General features: G+C 40.2%; 1 protein-coding gene across 1 annotated transcript in view; it reads right to left on the bottom strand.

Moving 5' to 3' along the window:
• cemip2 (cell migration inducing hyaluronidase 2) overlaps nucleotides 1-20575 on the bottom strand; it is a 30204-nt gene that overhangs the window by 4154 nt on the left and 5475 nt on the right. Inside the window, exons 3-16 of the mRNA XM_073465934.1 lie at nucleotides 20415-20555; nucleotides 19740-20307; nucleotides 15791-15960; nucleotides 14840-15031; nucleotides 12784-12953; nucleotides 11009-11221; nucleotides 9872-10077; nucleotides 8572-8641; nucleotides 7866-7994; nucleotides 6272-6360; nucleotides 3708-3839; nucleotides 3323-3358; nucleotides 2895-3050; nucleotides 1005-1182 (exon numbers count right to left, since the gene is read on the bottom strand). Of these exons, the coding sequence (XP_073322035.1) occupies nucleotides 1005-1182; nucleotides 2895-3050; nucleotides 3323-3358; nucleotides 3708-3839; nucleotides 6272-6360; nucleotides 7866-7994; nucleotides 8572-8641; nucleotides 9872-10077; nucleotides 11009-11221; nucleotides 12784-12953; nucleotides 14840-15031; nucleotides 15791-15960; nucleotides 19740-20307; nucleotides 20415-20555 (2450 nt within the window). The remainder of the gene's footprint in view (nucleotides 1-1004; nucleotides 1183-2894; nucleotides 3051-3322; nucleotides 3359-3707; nucleotides 3840-6271; nucleotides 6361-7865; nucleotides 7995-8571; nucleotides 8642-9871; nucleotides 10078-11008; nucleotides 11222-12783; nucleotides 12954-14839; nucleotides 15032-15790; nucleotides 15961-19739; nucleotides 20308-20414; nucleotides 20556-20575) is intronic.

Raw genomic sequence — 20575 nt, 5'->3', positions numbered from 1 at the left:
AGTGCCACCTCTGTTAAATGTTTGTTTGGGAGCGCTCTCTCCAGTGCTGTTGCTATTTACTTAGTAGTTATTTTTCATCAACATAATGGAGCGGTTTGCTTTCAGTGACTCTCACAGTGATAATCTTGGTCCCTCTGGGAGAGGGGAATATAAACTGCAGCCTTTTCATTTCAGATTTTACAGGCACTGCAGAAGAACATGGCACTGCTCTCTGATGGATGGCTTTTTACAGAGAATTCTAATTTTAAAAGACTTGGGCTCCCTTTACAACAGTCATTTCATCTAATAATATAGACTGCCATGCAGAAATCTGATTGCAACTACCAATCTACTAACTACCTTTTTAGTGAAGGGCTGAGTGGCTAAACTTTTTAGAGATGGTATTTATGAGACTGGAAATGTTTACTGTATATAAGTGGGATAATAGCAATCATATTATGGTTTAATAGGTCGGATTTGAAGAGATGAAGATACATGAAGAAATTTAGGGTAATTTGGGTTTATAAATTTCAGATTTTGGTAAAGGCAGTGCACTGTACTTTATCACCACAAGAGGGCTCTAGTGATTTACAATGGTTTTTAAACATGCTTGACTGAACGGGTCCTCTTTTCCCCTCCTGTTTTCTGTCAAACTGATGTTTAAACTGACAGCTATGTGACATTGATCTGAGTTGTGATCTAATCAATGTAAGGGGATGGATATAGGGGAAAACAAACTGCCAAAGAGGAAACAGTCTGAACCTATGCACCAAGCGGGTGGACACAGATCAATCAAGGAGTGTTCACAGCTACTGTTTGACTTACAGCAGTGACTCTGCAATGCAGACGAAGCAACAGCAGAGGGATAAAGAGGAAGGAAGAAAGAATGCAAAAACAGCTGACCAAAATAAAAGATGGTAAAACAGTGTGGTAAGAGGTCACGTGCGAGTTTTGGACTGCTTTGAACAGAAACTGTACAGTGTGCTTAAAGTATGATGTCTTATCAAACCTAAATGTTAACTCACAGTAGAGTGGAAGTTGAGCTCTGACAGGTTGTTACGTGGGGTGAGCTGCCACGTGTTCTTCAGGTTGAATCCCACTGCGCTGGTATAACGCTCCGGCGTTGGCATGTATCCACGAAATGTACTCTGTGTGAGCCGCACCGGGCCATCATAGATCTGGAAACCTCGGATTGGGAACGTCCTACAGTGGAGAGGAAGAGGGGATGATTCATGATTAGGCAAGACAAGTGACAGCAATGAATACATGGGAGATTAAGTAAAAAGAGTAAAGGGTTTATCATTCCATTGGACGACCACAGGTTTTAGTCATTAACTGGCTAAAACCCAAAACATTATAAGACTTTCAGGGGAACATGTTATTAAAAAATCCATGAAGTTTTAGCCAGGCCATGAGGTCACTTGGGAGCAGGACATCAAACGCCTCAGACATGACATGCTCCATAATTTAAGATCATATGGGCCTTGAGTCAGTGTTACAATTCCAAGGCTTAACATTAGTAATAAATGTAGAAATTATGGTCTGTGTAATGTAGGACAGTGGTAAATTTTAGGTTGTGGTAAAAAAGAAAAACAGATGTCTTAGTGAAGAGAATTATACTCAAAGACCTATTTCCCACACAAACAGTGTGTCATACAAATAGTAGTAATTGTACAGTATAAATGGAAAACGTTTTGTTGGTTGATATAATAAGACTGATTGGATAATAATTAAGGAGGAAAATGTAACATTTTTTTTCATTACTTTCTCTCAGATGAGGATCTTAGGTTGAACTGTAGATTTAGTTTTCATTAATGTGGGTATTGCAGAGGTCACACAATCTTACGTAATTGCGATTAATGAAACCTTACTGAACTGGTGTTTTAATTAAAGTATCAAATTATCCACCCATTTTAGTGGAACTATCTTCTCTTTGGGAGGAAAAAACGAGTGTCAGCATGTTTGGCAGGAACGACGATGACAACACACAAACTGACAGAGCCAGATGTCACAGTGCGGTCAGGAAGCCTGTAAAATGGCTATAAAGTTGTACACAGCGGTGACAGTGGTCACAAACTGACATAAACTATAGTTGCTGAAGCTAAAAAAGGGCAGCTATTTGCCAGTTTCTTGCTTATGTTGGTCTCGTCTTGTATAACAATCCCTGTAATGAGAGAGAACGACAGAAAGACAGACAGAGAGGAATGTAAGGAGACCCTGAGGGGACATAAAGCTCAAAACTCTGGACTGTCCACTTAGTCCGACATGGCATTTTAGCCTGCAGAGACTCTATAAACTCCCTCGTAATGTAAGTTCACTTTAAGGCAGTGTCAAGGAGGCACAAGTCGAGCAAGACCAACACACTTTTGGTTTAGTTTACTCATCAGTGGGAGCACTATTAATGATACAGTATACTCATCTTTGTCATATATTCCTTTCCAAAGAAGATCAATATGATAGAAACCATAGAAACAAAGGAGGGACATGGTGACATCAAGCTAAAATTAATGTGAGCTCTGTGTCAAAAATGAGAGGAAAAAAACCTTGCTCTTAAGCAATCAGATGGTACAATGAGTAATTCCTTTCTACGAAACCATGCAAGTGTTGCCCCCGCAGTTTTTTTCATAAACTGCCTAAAATATCACCGGAGGGAAGTCTGTCAAAACAGAACTTCCTTTCACAAGTCCACCTACTGCTTGAGCCAGCTGTAGCAGCCTCGTCTGCCCATCTGTCCAACTACCTGATTGCCTCGCTGGCTTGCTCTTCCTTGTTTGTTTTTCCCAGCATATTTGTCATTGCCAACTCCTCCAAGACCATCCCCTGCAATTCCTGAGAAAACTCAGTTTGATTTGGATTTTCCCCTCAGTTCCTCCCTTTATCAACTTATCATCACTTCCTCTGTTTCCTCCCTGCACCTGTTTCTTGGCAGTGTCCTCATCTTTGCATCAGTCCCTCCGATGCCCCAGTATTTATTCTGTCCTCCATTGGTCCCTCTGTTTCGACTTTCACCCACAAACAGAGACTGCGTCACCTCCTGGCTGGAGCCTTCATCCTTAGGGTAGCTGCCATCACTGGAGAATCAGAAGGAAATAACAGCATTTTTATTTCAAGGTTTATGCCTTTATACAGAAGTAAGCAGAAAAAAAATGTGTTTGTGTCTGGTTCAAGCAAGAAAGAGAAGCCTGTGACCACACAGGAGCTTTGAAGCATCTGCTTCTTGCTCAGTATTTATCAAACATGAGAGGTTCTTGGCACGTTCATCTGGCATGAAGAGGAGAAAGGCAAATATAGATGATTAAGATCATGAGACTGTATGAGCAGAGTGATCTAGATAAGCACACACCTAGCAAAGGATAATCCCACTCCATTGTCTGCAAAGCTGTTTGGAGACAGAACAGAGATATTTGTTAGTCTTACAAAATGTCCGTTATAGAAAAAACTGAAGTGAGAGTATTTCGCCAACAGTTCAAACAGAGTGAAACCATTTGGACCATATTCAAAATTATATCTGGTATTTCATAAAAGTAATTGAATTGAGTGCATTTTGTTGCAAACAGTAGATGATGTCATGACAGGGAGTTGTGGTGGGATTACATCATACTCCCAGTACAAACTGTCAACATCTCAGTATTTCTTTCTGTCATGCTCCTATCATTTTTCATCAGAAACATCCACAGTTCTCTTGAAGACATGACATTAATCACATCACAGCTTCTGAGTCATCTCACCCAGAGTTCTGGATGACGATGTCACCTCCCCGAATCCACGCTCCTAAGTCGTTGTTCTTGAAGGAGATCAGAGTGTCAATGATGGCCGCCACCCGAGGACTCCTGGGGTCAGCATTCTGGTGTGGTCGGAATCTGAAAAAACACACATGTAAATATACTCTTGTTTCTGTCTATTGTATCCTTGTGACTTTCCTTGTGAGATACATTGAAACATTTTAACTTTTGGAGGGTTATGAGTAGACATGATAGATATAGTATCATCATACTATAAATCTGTGCAGGCAAAATAACACTAAAAGTCTAAAGCCCCACTGTTGAACTCTGCTGGCTTCAATGCTCATTGCCTCCCACAAAGCGTACTATTGCAAAAGAGAGTGAAGTGTCATTCAGCACAAAAGTCTTTTCCCCCTTGTGAGCATGAATGTGCTTCGAAGTTTTATGTCCATCTACCCATTTGATTGGGAAATATCTTGTGCACAACAGATGTGGGAATCCCCACAATGGTATCATGACACAGCTATTCTGTGATACTTGGTACTTGATACATTGCAAGACATCATATGCGATACGTCACAATGTCTCTGTAACTGAAGAAGAAAAAATACTCCTCTAAAGGCTAAGAAGCAGGCTTTATGAAATAATTCACTGCATTGTGGTGTCAGGTTCACAGATTTTGACCAATAAGTTACAGTGAAACTTGGGCTTTTTAACGTTAGTAAAATAGAGTAACATTAGAGGCAGGACACAGTCTTTAATTTGAGTTGAAAAGCTAGCAGTAGCTGTCTGTTTGATATCAAGACACAAAATCTGGGAACATGTGATTGAGTGGATTACATTGTTGGAATCTGTTCTATTCACAGTGGATGGTGTGCTGTTCTGTGGCTGGACTGGCCAGGATTGCTTCTGTTGCACGTCCCGCTACATTGTTAAATGCCACTCTTACAAACCATTAACTTTTGTGCATATTTCTGGGGTAAGGAGGATCCTAAAGCGTGTGATTTCATTTCATGAATGGATGGGTAACTATCCATAGGCTGGATTATTTGGAAGAGAGAATGTCCAGTATTAAGTAACGTAACATTAAAAGAATGGTTTCTGTTCTTGCCTGTCTGGCTGCCTTCAGTGCCTTGTCCCTATCGTGGACAAGGTGATGGTGTCATGTTATACTGTATATTCAAGACTAGATAACTTGTGGGCAGAATAAACTGAAAACGGGTCAGGTGAGAGAGGTTTGGCTATGCGAGACTAGGGATGACTTAAATGCCACATTTGTCAAGCTTCGGTAAAATCCGCTGTCCCAACGTTTAACGTTACAACAGGACCGTAAAGATTTAACGTTAGCCCACAATTTTTAACCCTATCGCCAGAGTAATGCATGGAAAGTATTTTAAATACCTCTGAAAAAAATATCTCTGATGTAACGTTATGCTCTCTTAGTCTACATTGAAAAAGTGACATTAATTAAAGTCTGCCACTCATGTATGGCTGCTGCATATCTAACGTTAACGTACAGCATGAAGTAGAGAGAGTTAAGACAAATTGGCAGGGAAATCTATTTAGAGTAGTAACATGTTTTAATAAAATGATCAGTATTTGGTGCCAGTGGTGATTCTATATATTGCTGTATCGATATTTTGTCCCACATCTAGTGTACAAAGCAAAAACCCAATTATTTGCAGTCTTCAAAAATAAACAGGACTAATCCTCTTTATTCAACCATATGTTGGTGCAAAATAGAAGCTGTTTTAAGATATTTTGTCATGGATTTAAGTGTTTGTCATGGGGAAACATTAACCTTGAGACAAAAGGTCAGAATAAATTATTTTCTGGTAGCTATCAACGTCTAATGTCCTCTTTCTAAAGTTTCTTGTAATCACACAACAAAAACACCCCTCTCTCTCTTATGTAAGATTAGTACTTAGTACACATTTTAACATTTAAAATCCTCCCCCTCATACTTCTGCAAACACTCACTTACACACACACACTCACACACTCTGAGCTTGGCCACAAGTCTTGGTGGACACGTAAGATTTTTTCCGTCTAGTTGAGGGCTGTATTTGGGTAGGGAGCTGCAGAGAGGAAACTCTATCTGTGAAGCCTTGTTTTCTCTGTCAACACAAACCTGACAGACCTTCCACTAAAATGCAATAACAGTGTATAAAGCCATCCATCTATCCAAATCAATGGTGATATCCTACGAGATATATCTATAAATAACTTCATTCACAAACATTTATTGACAGTGGCATAAAAATATAAACTTGTAAACCACAAATACCTTAATATTTACATAGAGTAAATGGACACCATGATGCATATGATCACCGTAGACCCTCTCATAGTGCACACTTAAATGCTCGGTGCAAAAACACCTACAGTATACTAGTCCGTTGAAAGTCACTATCCATTTATATACACCCAGTTAACTACTCAAGATGTCCAAAATAATAATAAATTAATAATAAATAATAAAAACTCTTTAGACAGTATAAGTGACAGACTGTATACTTTTTAAAAATATAAAATGCTATTGCACAACACATTTGCAGACACATACACACCTGGCATTGTTGTCTAGACATAGGTATTCCCGGGGGTCTGCAGCACTGGCATTGGTGGTCTTCACTCCTTTATCAATGAACAGCCCTGCCTAGAAAGATGAGAGTATGAGTACAGTAAAATGTCAAATTTTCTCTAAAATTATCGTGAGCGATCCAAGATGGGCCTCAGGTCTATTTCTGTCTTACTGACATGAACAAGACTACTGGTTTATTTTACAGTGTGGCACCTGAGGCAATAATAAATGTACTAAATTTAAATCCTTGGCTAACAGAGTTATAGAGTCAATGCTGTATGGGGTTCTGCAGAAAGTAGGAAAGTTGGTGGATGGAATTCCTGTGAATAATTTATAATGTCTATGAGCTTGTAATGTTTATTTACATACTCCATTATATATGGATTATTTTTGTATGTTTAAACAGTAAATTGTAAAATAAATTAAAGGAAATATGTAATATGTCTGTGTATATGGAAACCTGTGCTTCGAGTTGGTCCTGCGTATAAGCGAGGTATAGTCTGAAACCTCAGGGCTCCTGCCTCTATAAGAGAGGCTGCTGTGGTCAGACTGAACAAAGAACTTACAGTTCACCTGCCCGACTTCTGTCATTACACAACAGAGCACTATTGTACAGCCAACTCGTGTGTGTGTGCATGTGTGTGTTCATGCCTTTTCTTGGCAAGAACAAGGAGGGTAAGCAGAGAATTATGTGCAATCCTTTTTTACAAGTTATAAACACCACATTTCTCTTGTCTCAATGACCCTGTTTTAAAATGCATTTTGGTGATCCGGACTAAGTGGACAGCTGAGACACATGGCCTTTCACACCTATGTCTATCATGCATCTACGAGTTGTTGAAGATTTGTGTTCAGACTTTGTCAGTTCTGCTAGAAGGTCAAAGGGACCTTTTTCCTTTTACATCCTTGCTGGAGATGCATCAGGATGCATTAGCATTTACAAAAGATATGTCAGCATTTTTAGTACTATCAACTTGTGATTAGGATTGCACTGATATACCGTTTTCAAGGTACACCGTGGTATGAAAATCAACAATAATCATAGCATAACATTTGCTTATCTACGCTATTGAATTCTACTGTATTAGTGTTATCAAAAATATATATTTTTCTCAAGTTTAAATCAGATTTATATTTTTAGAACATAATATTTTGTGAAATTATAATGACGTGTTTCTTCAACCAAAAAACATGTTTTCATCCTTTTAAATGTCATTATAACAGATAATAATACCAGTAATTGTATAATACAATATACCTTGATACCGTGAAACTGTGATATTTTTGAGATGATTATAATGTAATGGATGACAAGATCAATATCGAGGTATTTGTCAAAAGTATTGAGATATTTGAATTCGTTTCCCAGCCCCAGCATTTATAAAGTGCTTTTGAGGAGATCTGAAAATATCTTTATATGTATAAAAATATCACAGTGTTATTCTAAGGCAATATCCTCCAGCCCTACAATCGCCCAACATACATTTTAAAACTAAGTGTTAACAGGGTCTATCTGTATATGGGAGAGACAGCACATAGACTTGAAAAAAAAGCTTCAAGATAAGTAAAACTGATGATACCTTAAAGTTGGAGTGTACACGGTTGTTGTAAAAAATCCCCAGGGGAGTGAGCTCTGCCTTGGTCTCTGGTACCAGCCCATGAGAGTCTCCAGTAGATGAGCTATGGAACACAAACCATATGCCAGCATCCTGGAACAGGAAGGAAGAGCAGAGAAATGAGGTGAAACAAATCATGGCTGTGGTACAACGGCAGGAATTTCATTATCTGGGCTCATATGCACATCATACACATGTGCTACATGTGAGTGAAGCCCCACAGAAAGAATAAACCAGGTGGAAGATGTCATATGAGCTCAAAAGCTCATTAAATTTTACGGTTCTACAGATATATACAGACAACCTAAATATTACACGCATACTCCCTACCAATATGTACGACCTTACACAGCTCTCCCCTGTGGACCTCAGCACTGTTTGTGCCAAAATGAAAAAGAGACAGGAGATCCTCGTCTTATATTTGTTTTTGTATTTGAGATCTCAATATTCTATCAGACACTAAAGCCTGTTAAATCCCATTTTATTGGCAGATCATTTTGTTATGAGCAAGAAAGTCTTACTTCTTAGTAGTTAAAAGGAACACTAAAGCTTCCTGCAAGAAACTATACAGTTCACATATCAAGGGGCTCTTGTTGGTCATTAATTTTTATCAATCATCTGTAAAACGTTATTTTGAAGCTGTTTTCTTATGTAAATCTGATGTTATTACCTGAGAACCAGCAGCTGCGTTGCTGATGAGATTGTTATTGGGGTTGGCGATCCAGAATGTTGAAACTGCCCTGGAAAGAGAAGTACGGTATAAACACAGACATGCATGAACAAAACATTATTAAAAAAAACGGGACATTGGCATAACAGAGACTCTGACTTATAAGCATAAGACAGAGATCAAAGAATCCTGTGATCTCTCAAAAATTCCTTCAAATAATCCGTGTCTCCAACATAAACCCTGGGCAAGGACAGCTCTGCCAACATGCACACGCACACACACACACACTAAAACTCCTGGAAACAGGCCTCGCTGCTTCTCAAAGAGGGGCTTTTCTTGTTCTTGCTTCGACATAAAAACATCCCGTGGAGAAGGGAGGTTGTTATTGCATGGATAGAACCATCCTGCCAATATCTCTTGTACACACTCTTACTAACTACAGTATCTCTTTCACACGAAAATGGACCTTCTGTCTCCTCTCAGGATATCTATGCACTATCTCACCAGGTTTCCTGACACTGACATTCAAAGACATCACTGTCAGTGGTGGAGATTTACAAGCAGCACAAATAATTTGTGTTGATTTGGCCTTATGACTCAGTGTCAAATACAATGTCTACTATATTTTCCTCCCTAAATATCAAGTTACTTTAGAGTCAAGATGTTGGCTTAATCACAGCCCTCAGGGCTTGGCAAGTGCCTCTGCAGTGTCCCTACTATTATCTGTCATTACAATTACTCTCAGTCTTATGCTTAACAAGACCCCAGAGTCTCTGATTGCAGCTGTTGCTAGTGGATGGATTAGACATTTTATGTTAAAAAGATAGTAAGAAAGAGCCTCTTTCTCTTCTAAGCTATAAATGAAATCAGACCTGTCCACAATGTTGGTTGAGAAAGTCAGCACTACCTATATCATGATGACCCAAGGATTACTCTGACAAAGACAAAAACCACACTTCAAAATTTAAGTGTAATGTGTTGATATTAATGAAATAATTATTTTGAGCCTACTTACAGAGCACTCATGGATCTACTGTGGAAGTCAACAACTGTCAAGACAACTAAATTTACTCTAAATGACTGTGTGACCGGTAAATAATTGATCTGACTGCAGGTTCATAAAGTAAGAAAACATAAGTCCTTATCTTGCAGTGGTTGTTGAGCAATGCGCTGTAACTATCCATAGACCTGCTCTTGATGATGATGGTGCAGAAACTCATGTTGTCTTTTATTAATTTTCCCCTGTACTCGTACCTATAACCAGAGACACAAAAAGTCATTATCTTATCTAATCTCTTACTTGCACTCTGTGCTGGGTGAGGGAGTGTAGCCCTTGTAGACTTTGTCCTTTATGCTGGTGCAGACCGTCTCATTGCGGTCAGTGGGCAGCAGAGTCCCAGGTCGAGTTAGCAGGCCGAGGTTGTGGTAGAAAGTGTTACGCTGCTCAATCCCATCCTCAAGGAAGAAACAGTGACCCAGGGTGTCATAGCCTACAGTGTGTTTCACCTGGGTCACAGAAAGAAGACCACAGGATATTAAAGAAACAATTTTTTTTAAAGGTTTCAGAGCTCAACAGGAGAGAAAATAAATACAGCACTATATTCTTTATGGCAACCTTTCCCTTTCCAAGAAAGATGTGGTTTACACCTAATGGAAATATGCAGAAAATCCTGGTAAACATGTGGGCTAAGACAACATTTTTCAGTCCATCTTGGAATCATCAACAACCCACAGGAAAATACAGTTCATTCCAACTGCTCAGTGTGTCTGCCGCCTTAAGTACTTAAAATTCCTGAAAAAAACATTTTTTATTAAAGCCATATAGAGGATGATGGCATCGAGGGAGCTGTCGAAGATACAAAACAAGACAATATTCACATTCTCATTGTATCAGAAGGGAAACAGGAAAAAAAACAAGAGTCAAACAATGTTATCCAAAACACTTTAAATTCCATTTCCTCTGTGGAAAAAGGATGAATGGCCTCAAGAACAATAGGTAACCCATCACTATTTGATGTCAAGAGGGAACAAATACACACACATGCAAAGGCAATATAATTTTGCAGTTCACAGACATACTTGTGTGAACATGTAATTTCACTTTTTACAAATTTCCATTGTCCAAAGTAAGGCACTAATTAATTATGTACAAATTATTGTACTTCTTCACAAAGACAGATTATTTTATATTGGAGAAAGATGTGGGACAGGATGGTTTGAAGAGAGAGATTAACGAAAAGAAGGAGAGGGCGTGGAGGAAACCAGCCATTACAGTAATCCAGTGATGGAAGCTGTAACTGATGAGTATTTAAAGCTAACATCACATGTTACATATTAGTAAGAGCTCTCTCACACATCTTCCAAACATACAGATGGTTTCATGTGTCTACAGTTGTCTGTTCTTTATAGAATTACTCATCACACACACTTTACTAACCAGCAATCCGTTGGTGGCGTGGATGGTGAGGCAGCGGGAGAAGGAGTGGTGTATGGAGAGTCCGTCCACGTAGGTGGGCTCCCTGTAGCCTCCTCTCTGGTCAACATCTCCGCACATGTGGAAGTGGAGTGGGTAGCGGCTTTTCTCGCCCTGCTGTCCCATGTTCTTCAGCTCCACGTGGGAAACATGCACTGATGAGAAGTTACCAAAGATCTGCCAGTGTAAAAGAGGGAGAGAACCAGGAAAGCCATAAAAGAGAGTGTGATTTTAAAATTGATCAAGCAAGAACAATGAGCTATTCTACACTGCTAAAGTTAAACACACTGGCCTTGTGGAGGGTAACACAGGGATCATATTATGCCAAAAAACAGTAGGCTAACCGTCTACCCACTCTGATCCAATTAAAGGTTTAGGTCTACAGTATGATTTTCTGTTTGTCTATGATCCCACTGGGATGTGAACTATAGCTCCGTTGGCATCACACTCCAGTGAGTCAAACTGCACCAAAACCACTGATGTTCCTCTAGAAGAATGAGAAATGTGAGTTAGAGAAGCACAAAAATGTAAAAGAAATCAAACATACATAGGTATGCACACATGCAAAACACATATGGACTACACAGCAAGTACAGTTAAACATGTACGTCAACAAATAGCACAAATATGCTGTATAATGCTCGCTAGGAGGTCTTTTTGTGGGTATGGCATAATCCAAAAAATCTGGTTCCTGTTAAGGGGGTATTGGCCAATACCTCCAGCTAACTGTAACTCACCCACACACACATGCGCACACACAAACGCACATTTAGATAACAAACTAATTGTTTCTGCAGTATATGCTTCAAGACATACATATGCTGTTTATATAGTAAATCAATGCAAAGAATGACAACACATATGAATGAGTTCTGCAAATGTATTATCTATGTTCATACGGGAATAGCATGAAAAACTGATTGAGAAAACATGCGGTGGAGAGTCCTGTGAGGGTAATGGCTCTGTTGCATAAGGCTTTTAGCTTGGGGTGTGGAAAGATCAATCACTTTAGAGAATGTTTGTGTAAGATGCATGAATGTGTTTGTGTTGGAGAAAGCTTACATTGTGTAAAAAAAAAAAAAAGAGAGAGAAAAGAAAAGAAAAGAAAAGAAAAGAAAAGAAAAGAAAAGAAAAGAAAAGACAAAGAAAAGAAAAGACAAAGAAAAGAAAAGACAAAGACGATGGAAAGTGTTTATTTTGTTAAGCACGATGGGGGTCGGTTACATCAAGCCTACAGAATGCTACTGTGTGTTTGCCACCAAAGTGAATGTAAATCGTTCCATCATTTATCAAATTACAGTTAACTCTTCACCTATATAGAGACAAATGTAGGTCAAGGAGGATTTGATGCGCCAGTTATTGCTGCGTTTGACCCTAGTCTGTGTTATGTCTTCAATGTATTTTTAGATTTAAATACTGCATATTTCAAGATGAGGAACTGTCAGCCTTAAAAATATAAGCTTGACGTGTAGAGGCAAAGAGGCGAAAAACAGAGAGAGAAGGGAAGTGGTACAATATTGGCAACAAACTGGGAACAAGAATAACCTCTCTCATTGAGGACAGCATATAAATATAGAAGGTATGGATGCTTCAGCTCTGCGGTATGGAAACTGCAGACACAGTGACCCATAATGAGAATGTAAAGTCATGCTGAACCCTGTAGACACGAACATCAGCAAATACAGACATAACGCAGTTTAAACAAGGTCCTGTGCTATTAAATCGCACGTAAGTCACACCTTGACATGGCCTCCATAGGTGTCGTGGTTGTAGAACTGGCACGCGTTGTTTCCATAGCACAAGTTTTCCATTTCTCCATAGATGAGAATGTTTCTGGACAGCAGAGCCACTTCAGCACGCATGTCGACTCCATCTACGATCTCTCCGAAATGGTTATACTGAGGCTTCCCTGGATGGAAAAGACAGGTAGATTCTTTGTAACATGCTACAACAAGTTAAAAACTTGAGATGAAAGTGCTAGCAAATGCTTTGTATGATTACAAATGTCAATCCCTTCATGTCATCTAATCTAAATAAATCAGAAAAGTAAATGAACACTGGGGGAAATCTAATTTTACTGAATAACATACCTAAATTTGCCTTCAAATTCTTGCAAATCCATTCACTTGTGGTACAAGTCAAACTGAGACTCAAAACTTTTCACAAAAACACCAGCTTAATACAAAATGTTGAGACAAACAGGTAGTGGCAGTTAAACTAAACATAGGTATTTTATTTCTGTAAATGGCATGCGTCCAACTGTCAACCACAGGAAGCACGGCAGGCAGCACACACTCAAACATAAACAACTACTACCCACACCCCAAAAACCAACCAACTGAAATAATAGGAAACGTAAAAGCAAAAGAAATCAGATTCATATACACCACAAAATAATCTGCTCTTCGACGATGCAGAAAGTACCCTTGCCCTAAGGGTGCAGCTGCCAATGATAACGAAAAGCAGAACTCCAGCTGCTCAGCCCTTCCTCAAGGCAGCAAACACAAAACTAGGCACACATACACTAAAACACCCTTCTCTACAGGAAGGGAGTTGGCGTTTGTTGACAACAGAGGAATGAGATCAGGAAACATGTCTGATAGAGAGATGGACAAAAAGTTACAGATTGTTGGAGAGCAACAAGATGGTAGAGAACGTGAAGCAGAGGCAATCTATCTAAAAACATGCAATCACTGTGATTATGATAAAACTTCACTATCACATCATTGACATAAGGTCAAAAATAATTGTCCTAACAAAGAGGACGATGTCTTTTTAGCCTCCGCCAATAATCTTACATCATCTTAAAAGTTGAACAGGAAATTAGATCTCTCTGGACCTCAGGATGAGTAGCATTACATCTGCTGATCACGTTTATTGACTATATTAACTTCTTCTGCTGCTTGCACGACTCTAGCTTCATTTACATGGAGCCTAACATTCAGATTTTAATGGGTTTAAAAGCCCAGACAGAATAAAAATACTTCACGCCCAACCAAACAGTTGCAGAGGGGTAGTCCCATTTAAAAGATATAACCTGATTATTTTCCAGCTGCATTCTTTCTGCACATGCACACTGGCTTGACGTAAATGCATTGTGATGTACGTTTCTCCACTTATCAAAGATGGCATCCTCAAACGGGAACTGGTCTACTGCGCAGAGTTTGTTTTTAATACAAACTTAACATAGACGACAGTAGATATCCATCTTTGGAACAGGGAGCTGATCAAACACGCGCCAAAACAGATAGAATATCGGCCAAGGGAGAAGAATGCATGACGTGACATCACTTTTGCGCATATCACACAGCTTTTTTTCGCTGTTGCATGAAAAAAACAGACCCTGTTAATCCCATCCATGTAAACAGTTGACCCGAAATCTTCAATCAGAACAATTTCAATCTGAATGAAGGAATATTGTAGTAAGTAAACATAGCTACTGGTCCTGAATCTTATCATAAGCTTTCTGATATATGAAATATGTCTGTCTTGTAGTGCCTATATCTCTTTCTTCCTTTTTCTTTCTGTCATTCAACACATTTTACAGGAAATGCATTGCTAAAAGTGGAACCTGCAGTACAAGCCCAGAGCCAGCCACACACATACAAAAGGAGTTGTCCCTTAGAAGATAAACACTACACAGACAAAGCTTGTTTTAGTTTGCAGCCAGGGCAACCAAACCTATTCTCTCAATGCACACACACTCTCTCACACACACACACACACACACACACACACACACACACACACACACACACACACACACACACACACACACACATCACTCTCTCTCACCTTGTATCTTGACCTGCCTGCTGGCGCAGTGATGGCAGGGCAACAAGGTGAACTCTTCAGCCTGGTGCATGGAGTAGTCTGTGCTGGCAACTACAATCTTATCCCCGGGTCGCCAGGTCTGCTGCACTTCATCCTGCAGATTCAGCACCACCTGGTCCACAGCATCCACCTGGAAGCCTGAGATTGGGAAACCTGCAGGAGGACATTTCACTTAATTAAAAATAAACATGAGGGACAAGCAATAAAAGAGACAGAGTATAATTATGATTCTGAAGTAACCATCAATTTTGATGGCACATTTTTTTTGACACTGCACAGCAGTGGTTTTTTTTGGGTGGTAGTCATAATGGATCTTACAAAGCTGTCTTCAAGCAAAAGACAAGAAAAAAAACTGGTTTCTTAAAAGCTAAACAATCATGGAGAGAATGTGAAGCAAAGACTCGGAATTCTGAATTAATGCCAGCAATTAAATGTTTGTGTACAACAAGTGTGGGCATGTACAGATGCAATAAATAAAGACAGTGGGTGCGCTAGTGCCGCACCCAAACCACACACACACACTTACATCGACCTTCAGACCTGGTATTTGTCATAATGACATGGCCACAAATACACTGTCACCCACCCAGTCACAGGAATGTCTTTCATGATGAGGTGATTGACCTGTAAAGCAGTTGGTGGTGGTAGTAAACCTCATTCCTTAACCTGTCACCTTCCTCCAAATTCAAGCTACAGAAACCTGTCAATTTCACATGAACAGCTTCCATGATAAAGCAGATTATTGTGAAAACTACAGACAAGTAGCATCAAACATAGACAACCTACACAAACTATGCTCCTAAATGAATGCCCAATCAGTTTGAATGTTTTACTCAGCATTCCAACTTTTTTGGAATTGGTGTTTTCGTTAAGCTGCTTTTGATAGTGACTCCATCATAAGCTGTTTCTCACCATTCTTCCACTCGCTGTAGGCGGTGACCGAGAAGCCCACTCCGTCCACAGTGGTGAAGTTCCGTCTTGCCAGAGCTCTCCCTCCTGTGTCATGGTTTTCATGTTCCCTGACGTCCTCTGAGCATGATGCGTTACCGCCGCCTACCACCGAGACCAAAGCCCACGCCTGTCTGGAGAGACAGAAAGAAGAAAGGATTCTTTTTTAGAGATCAGAGTATGTAGAAGTTCTGGTATTTAGTTTTCCATAGACTTTCTTTGAATGATGAAGATGACCTTTTTATTACATCTTTTACCTGGCTCACATTTGCGTGTGACATACCTGCACACAAATAACAGTGTTTTAATCGTGTACTGGCTGGTACATATGACATATTCAATCATAGTCTTGTAATTTTATGCCAAAAGCTATTAATGAGAACATTACTTTTACCAAACATGACCTATTTATTACTTGTGATTGATGACCCTAACCAACGAGTTAAGCCACTGAAAGGTAATGGTAGCTACAGGAGCTACAGGTAGCAGCAGAATTCAGTGTCGGAGATTTTCAGTGAAAATGTCAACAGCAACATCAGAATCGGGTTTACGTAATATCTTACAGCAACAGTGAGTCAGATTATGGGTGTGAGCTGAACTGAATCATAAAGTTTCTCTGCATTTGAGTACCGATGTGTGTTAGGCATCAGTATCAAGAATCAAGATGTGTCAATCCCTTTCACAAACCTCTTCCACTGAGGCCATAGATACTACGGATCATAATAGAAAGAAACTTAAAGGGGTCACTAGTGTAATGCCCTGAAGGCAGAGCAAATGCCTGTGATGAGCCTGAAGCAGGGTATGAGGTGAGAGAAGAACAAGTGACTGAATGTCAGAGTGTCTGTCTGAACGTCATATAATATTAAAAGTCTGCATGACAAGTATGAAATTGAAGAAAGGGTATCAGAAAGGTCAACGGATTATTAAAATGAGGACAGAGGATTTCAGGAAGGGTGTTCACATGGCTCAGAGGAATAATGGGTGTACCTGCCACATCCAAAGTTCCATTCAAATCCAACTTTTTACTTTTGCTCCAAGTTCTGCCTTTTTGCAGAAATGTCAGGGAAATTATTTTTAAATGAGATTACAATGATAAAATAGGAAGGAGAGGCTGAAAACATGGGAGCAGAGGAGCTTGAGGGTGTGGATAGCGAGAGGGATTGGGCGTTTTAAGGGCGTATGACCTACAGTAAAACAAGACAGTATAATGGACTTGTAGCCTTGTTTGTTTTATATATCTTACTATTAGCTTATAAAGTATGACTTTTTTGTTGTCCAGAATTAGCTGAATGAGTCCAAACAGGCTAAAATCCTTTCTGCTATTCATGGAAATAATATCGAAAGGCCATTGTATTAAACTGAGGCATGACCTTAAACACAACTTGACTTTGACCTTCTCACACCATTTAACCATTCATAAGCCTATTTTTAAACCTATGGAATCATATCTGGTACATGTAGTACTGTTGTACATTCTTAAAGAGGAAGGTTAACTATATCTTTTCCACTGAGGCATTGCGTGGCCTGTTCCACACACAGTAAACAATTACCTTTCCACTTGCCCCTCCAGCTCAGTTTCACTCACTGCACAACAAAAAAGCAGCAAAACGCTTAATCTACTCCTGGGAGCAATTAAATCTCATTAAATAAACTACGAACAAAGTAAAAATGCTAATGTTTACATACAAAGTCTCCCTGAATATTAGCAGCAGTTTATGATGCTATCAACTTCAATATGCCTCTGTGTTAATATCTGTCTCTGTTTATAATTGCTCCCACAGGCATAATCACAACCTAAACACAACTTCCTGTAGATGAAAGAGCTCCTACGCCATGTCACCGTGCACCCCACTGATTCACATAGAGAATCCACCTGGGGATCCACTTTGTACTGTCACTACAGCCACAGCGTGATGCTTTATGTGGTTTTTCCCACTGGCCAGCTTTCTATCCTGAGGCTGCTTATATGCTGTGTGAGTGTGCACTTTATAAAACAAACAGAGATGAGAGAATAAGAGAGAGTGGCTGTTTCACTGTTTCCTTTCGCCACATCCTTGATTTGATTTTCGTCAGTATTTTAACGACCTCATTGTTTGACCGGAGGCAGCGAATGTGTGGAGGCCAGAGGTGAATTCACTAGAGACCGGTATGAACGTGTGTTTACGTGTGCTGAGAGACAAAGATTAAAGACAGAGGGGTCATCAGGAATGAGGCAGGAGCCAATGCGTTAATGTATCTGTGCCAGGGAGGACAGGTTGACGTCATTGAGATCAACCTACAGTCATTTTTGGAGGTACTTGGGTAATGTGCTAGTTTGCGATTGTTTATTTTAAATCAAGCACAAGATGGAGATGAAAATGTTTTAATTCATGAACTACTCACCCCCATGCTGATGGAAAGTCGGTTTGAAGTATTCTCCTAAACAATTTAAGTAGCTGGGGACTTTTCAAACATTAAAAAAAAAAAAAAATCTAAAAAACAAAACAAAATAAAGCTAAACAAAAAAACATAAAATGGCTCCACACAGTCTAAACCAAGTCTCGGGAAGCCCCAACAACCCCAAACTGATAATATTTACACCCTTGATGCACAGTCGAGCTCATGCATACACTTCAGACAGGGTGCACGCTAAAACTTTAGCTTGGCTGCTACAGGGAATATTCGACTACACTATTGGTTTGCAAGTATTTTCCAGCTATAATCCCTGCTGTTTCTTTGCAACATGTCATTACACATCATAAACTGATACTTCATCATTACTCAACCCTTTAGGTCACATGCCTTTACCACCCAACTCTTCCAGCCTCAAATCACTCAGCCAAACAAAGTGTGACATTAATGAGACATTAAACTGCATGCTCTCTCATAAACATGTACCATTCGTTTCCTCCTGCCACAAGCAAATCCACAGAAAGCTGAGATAAAAATCCCCACACCAATAAAAGGTGAAAGCAGAAGAGAGTGCACACCGTTGACTTGCTCTAACACACACACACACACACACACACAAGCACCTCTGAACATATGCAGGGGTCTATTGTCTGATCCATTTAAACCTCTCTGCTGTGGTTTTAAGGGGGGTTGTTTGAAGACTCTGTGCTGCCTTGGCACCCACCCGCAGAGGCGAAATGTGACACTGGAGAATCTGGCGTAGCACTTGGCTTTTCAGCCAACCGAGGACCAAACCAGACCGAGCCACAAATAACAGGGTGAAATGCTGTACTTAGACTTTCCATTGAAAGAAACATGTATGTGCATACATATGTTAGACTGACAGTAACAGAGAAAAAAAACAATTATCTCACTTAATGAGCTTAAAGAAAGCATTAGTCCATGTGGAAAGGACTTAACTCAAACTTCCAGTATGGACATAAAATCTCCTGAATCGGCACATTTTACACAAATCCTGGAAACTCTCTGACCGTAACCCCATTATCCGGTACCTGCTTCCTTTCCTGGCAGAGCACGATACAGCGGAAACACAGGGCAAAAGGAATCCAAGGAAACATCCCAAATGAAAAGAAAGACACATAAAAGAGGATGCTTTCCAGGGAGGGTGGATGTGGAACAAAATGGTGGTATTGTCAGTCCATGTATTGAGGCTTCAAAGGTGAGGGGTCCTACTTTAATGGTTAGACAAAAACACATCAACCTTCTTTATCAGTCCCAGGAGACCAAGAATAAACAAAACACTCCTGAAGACTTGTGCAGACAACACACCATGGAGAACCAATACAAACTCTCCAAGAGCTGGCACATTCTGCAACCCAGCTGAGACACAAACGCACTCACACATATTTTCATTCAATTAAACAACAGACACACTCACCAGGGCAACATCAAGAAACAATCCAAGTGTATTACCATTTGATTTGAAAAAGAAGTCTCATTTTCATAAATTGGCACCATTTACCTGTATTTGAGATCATTGACAAAGCTGCTGCCAAGCCTCTCTTCAAAGGCCTTCTTAGTTTCATCCAGAAGACTTTTGACAGCCGAGTCTCCTATAGCAAGTGTGACAATGCGACCCGCTGGCAGAGACCGCAGCAACTGCGTGAGCCGGCGACTGTCATTTCGGGAGTCATGTGTGTCATAGCGTTCAGAGAACAGCACAGCAGCTGTGTCCTGGTCCACCACACGCAAGTTGATGCCTCGGCTGAAGTTCCGCTGGAAGGCATAACCCCCAGTGACTAGACCGGAGGCTGGGACACTTTGGGTCAGCAGAGACCAGGAAACTCTCTCAGTACCATGTAGCTCCAGAGTCCCACCGCCCATGACGCCTATGAACTTGCGACCCAGGCCGGGCACTTCAGTGACTGCCTTGTCATCAGAGCGGCCCACAAGGGCGATGGTGGCCAGTGAACGGTAGCGACATTTAGGTGCGCCTATATGAAGGGCTCCACCATCTTCTATAAGGATGTGACGTGTTCTCAGGGTTATGTTTTTGGAGCCATCAGCATTGTCTGCAAAAACTACCCGACCTGTAAAAAGGCAAAGACAAAAAAAGAGTTCACTAATCATATTCAGTATCCATCAATGTTACAACTCAAAATGCTGCTCAACAAATCATGCACCTTGATTTGCTTACCTCCTGACTGGATGGTTAGAGAATGGAAGGTAGCAGAAGCATCCAATCGAAACAAATGCCCACTCCTTACAACAACAGCCTTCTCTGGTTGGTGGCCTGGGTTCCAGCTACTGAGGGACGGGTTGTGGTCTGGACAATTTTCTGCCAACATGATGAGCCAG

This window comes from Pagrus major, chromosome 5 (genome assembly GCF_040436345.1).
Source record: "Pagrus major chromosome 5, Pma_NU_1.0".
NCBI lineage: Eukaryota > Metazoa > Chordata > Actinopteri > Spariformes > Sparidae > Pagrus > Pagrus major.
Note: the sequence above shows the minus strand (reverse complement) of the source record. Positions and strands in the feature narration are given on the sequence as shown.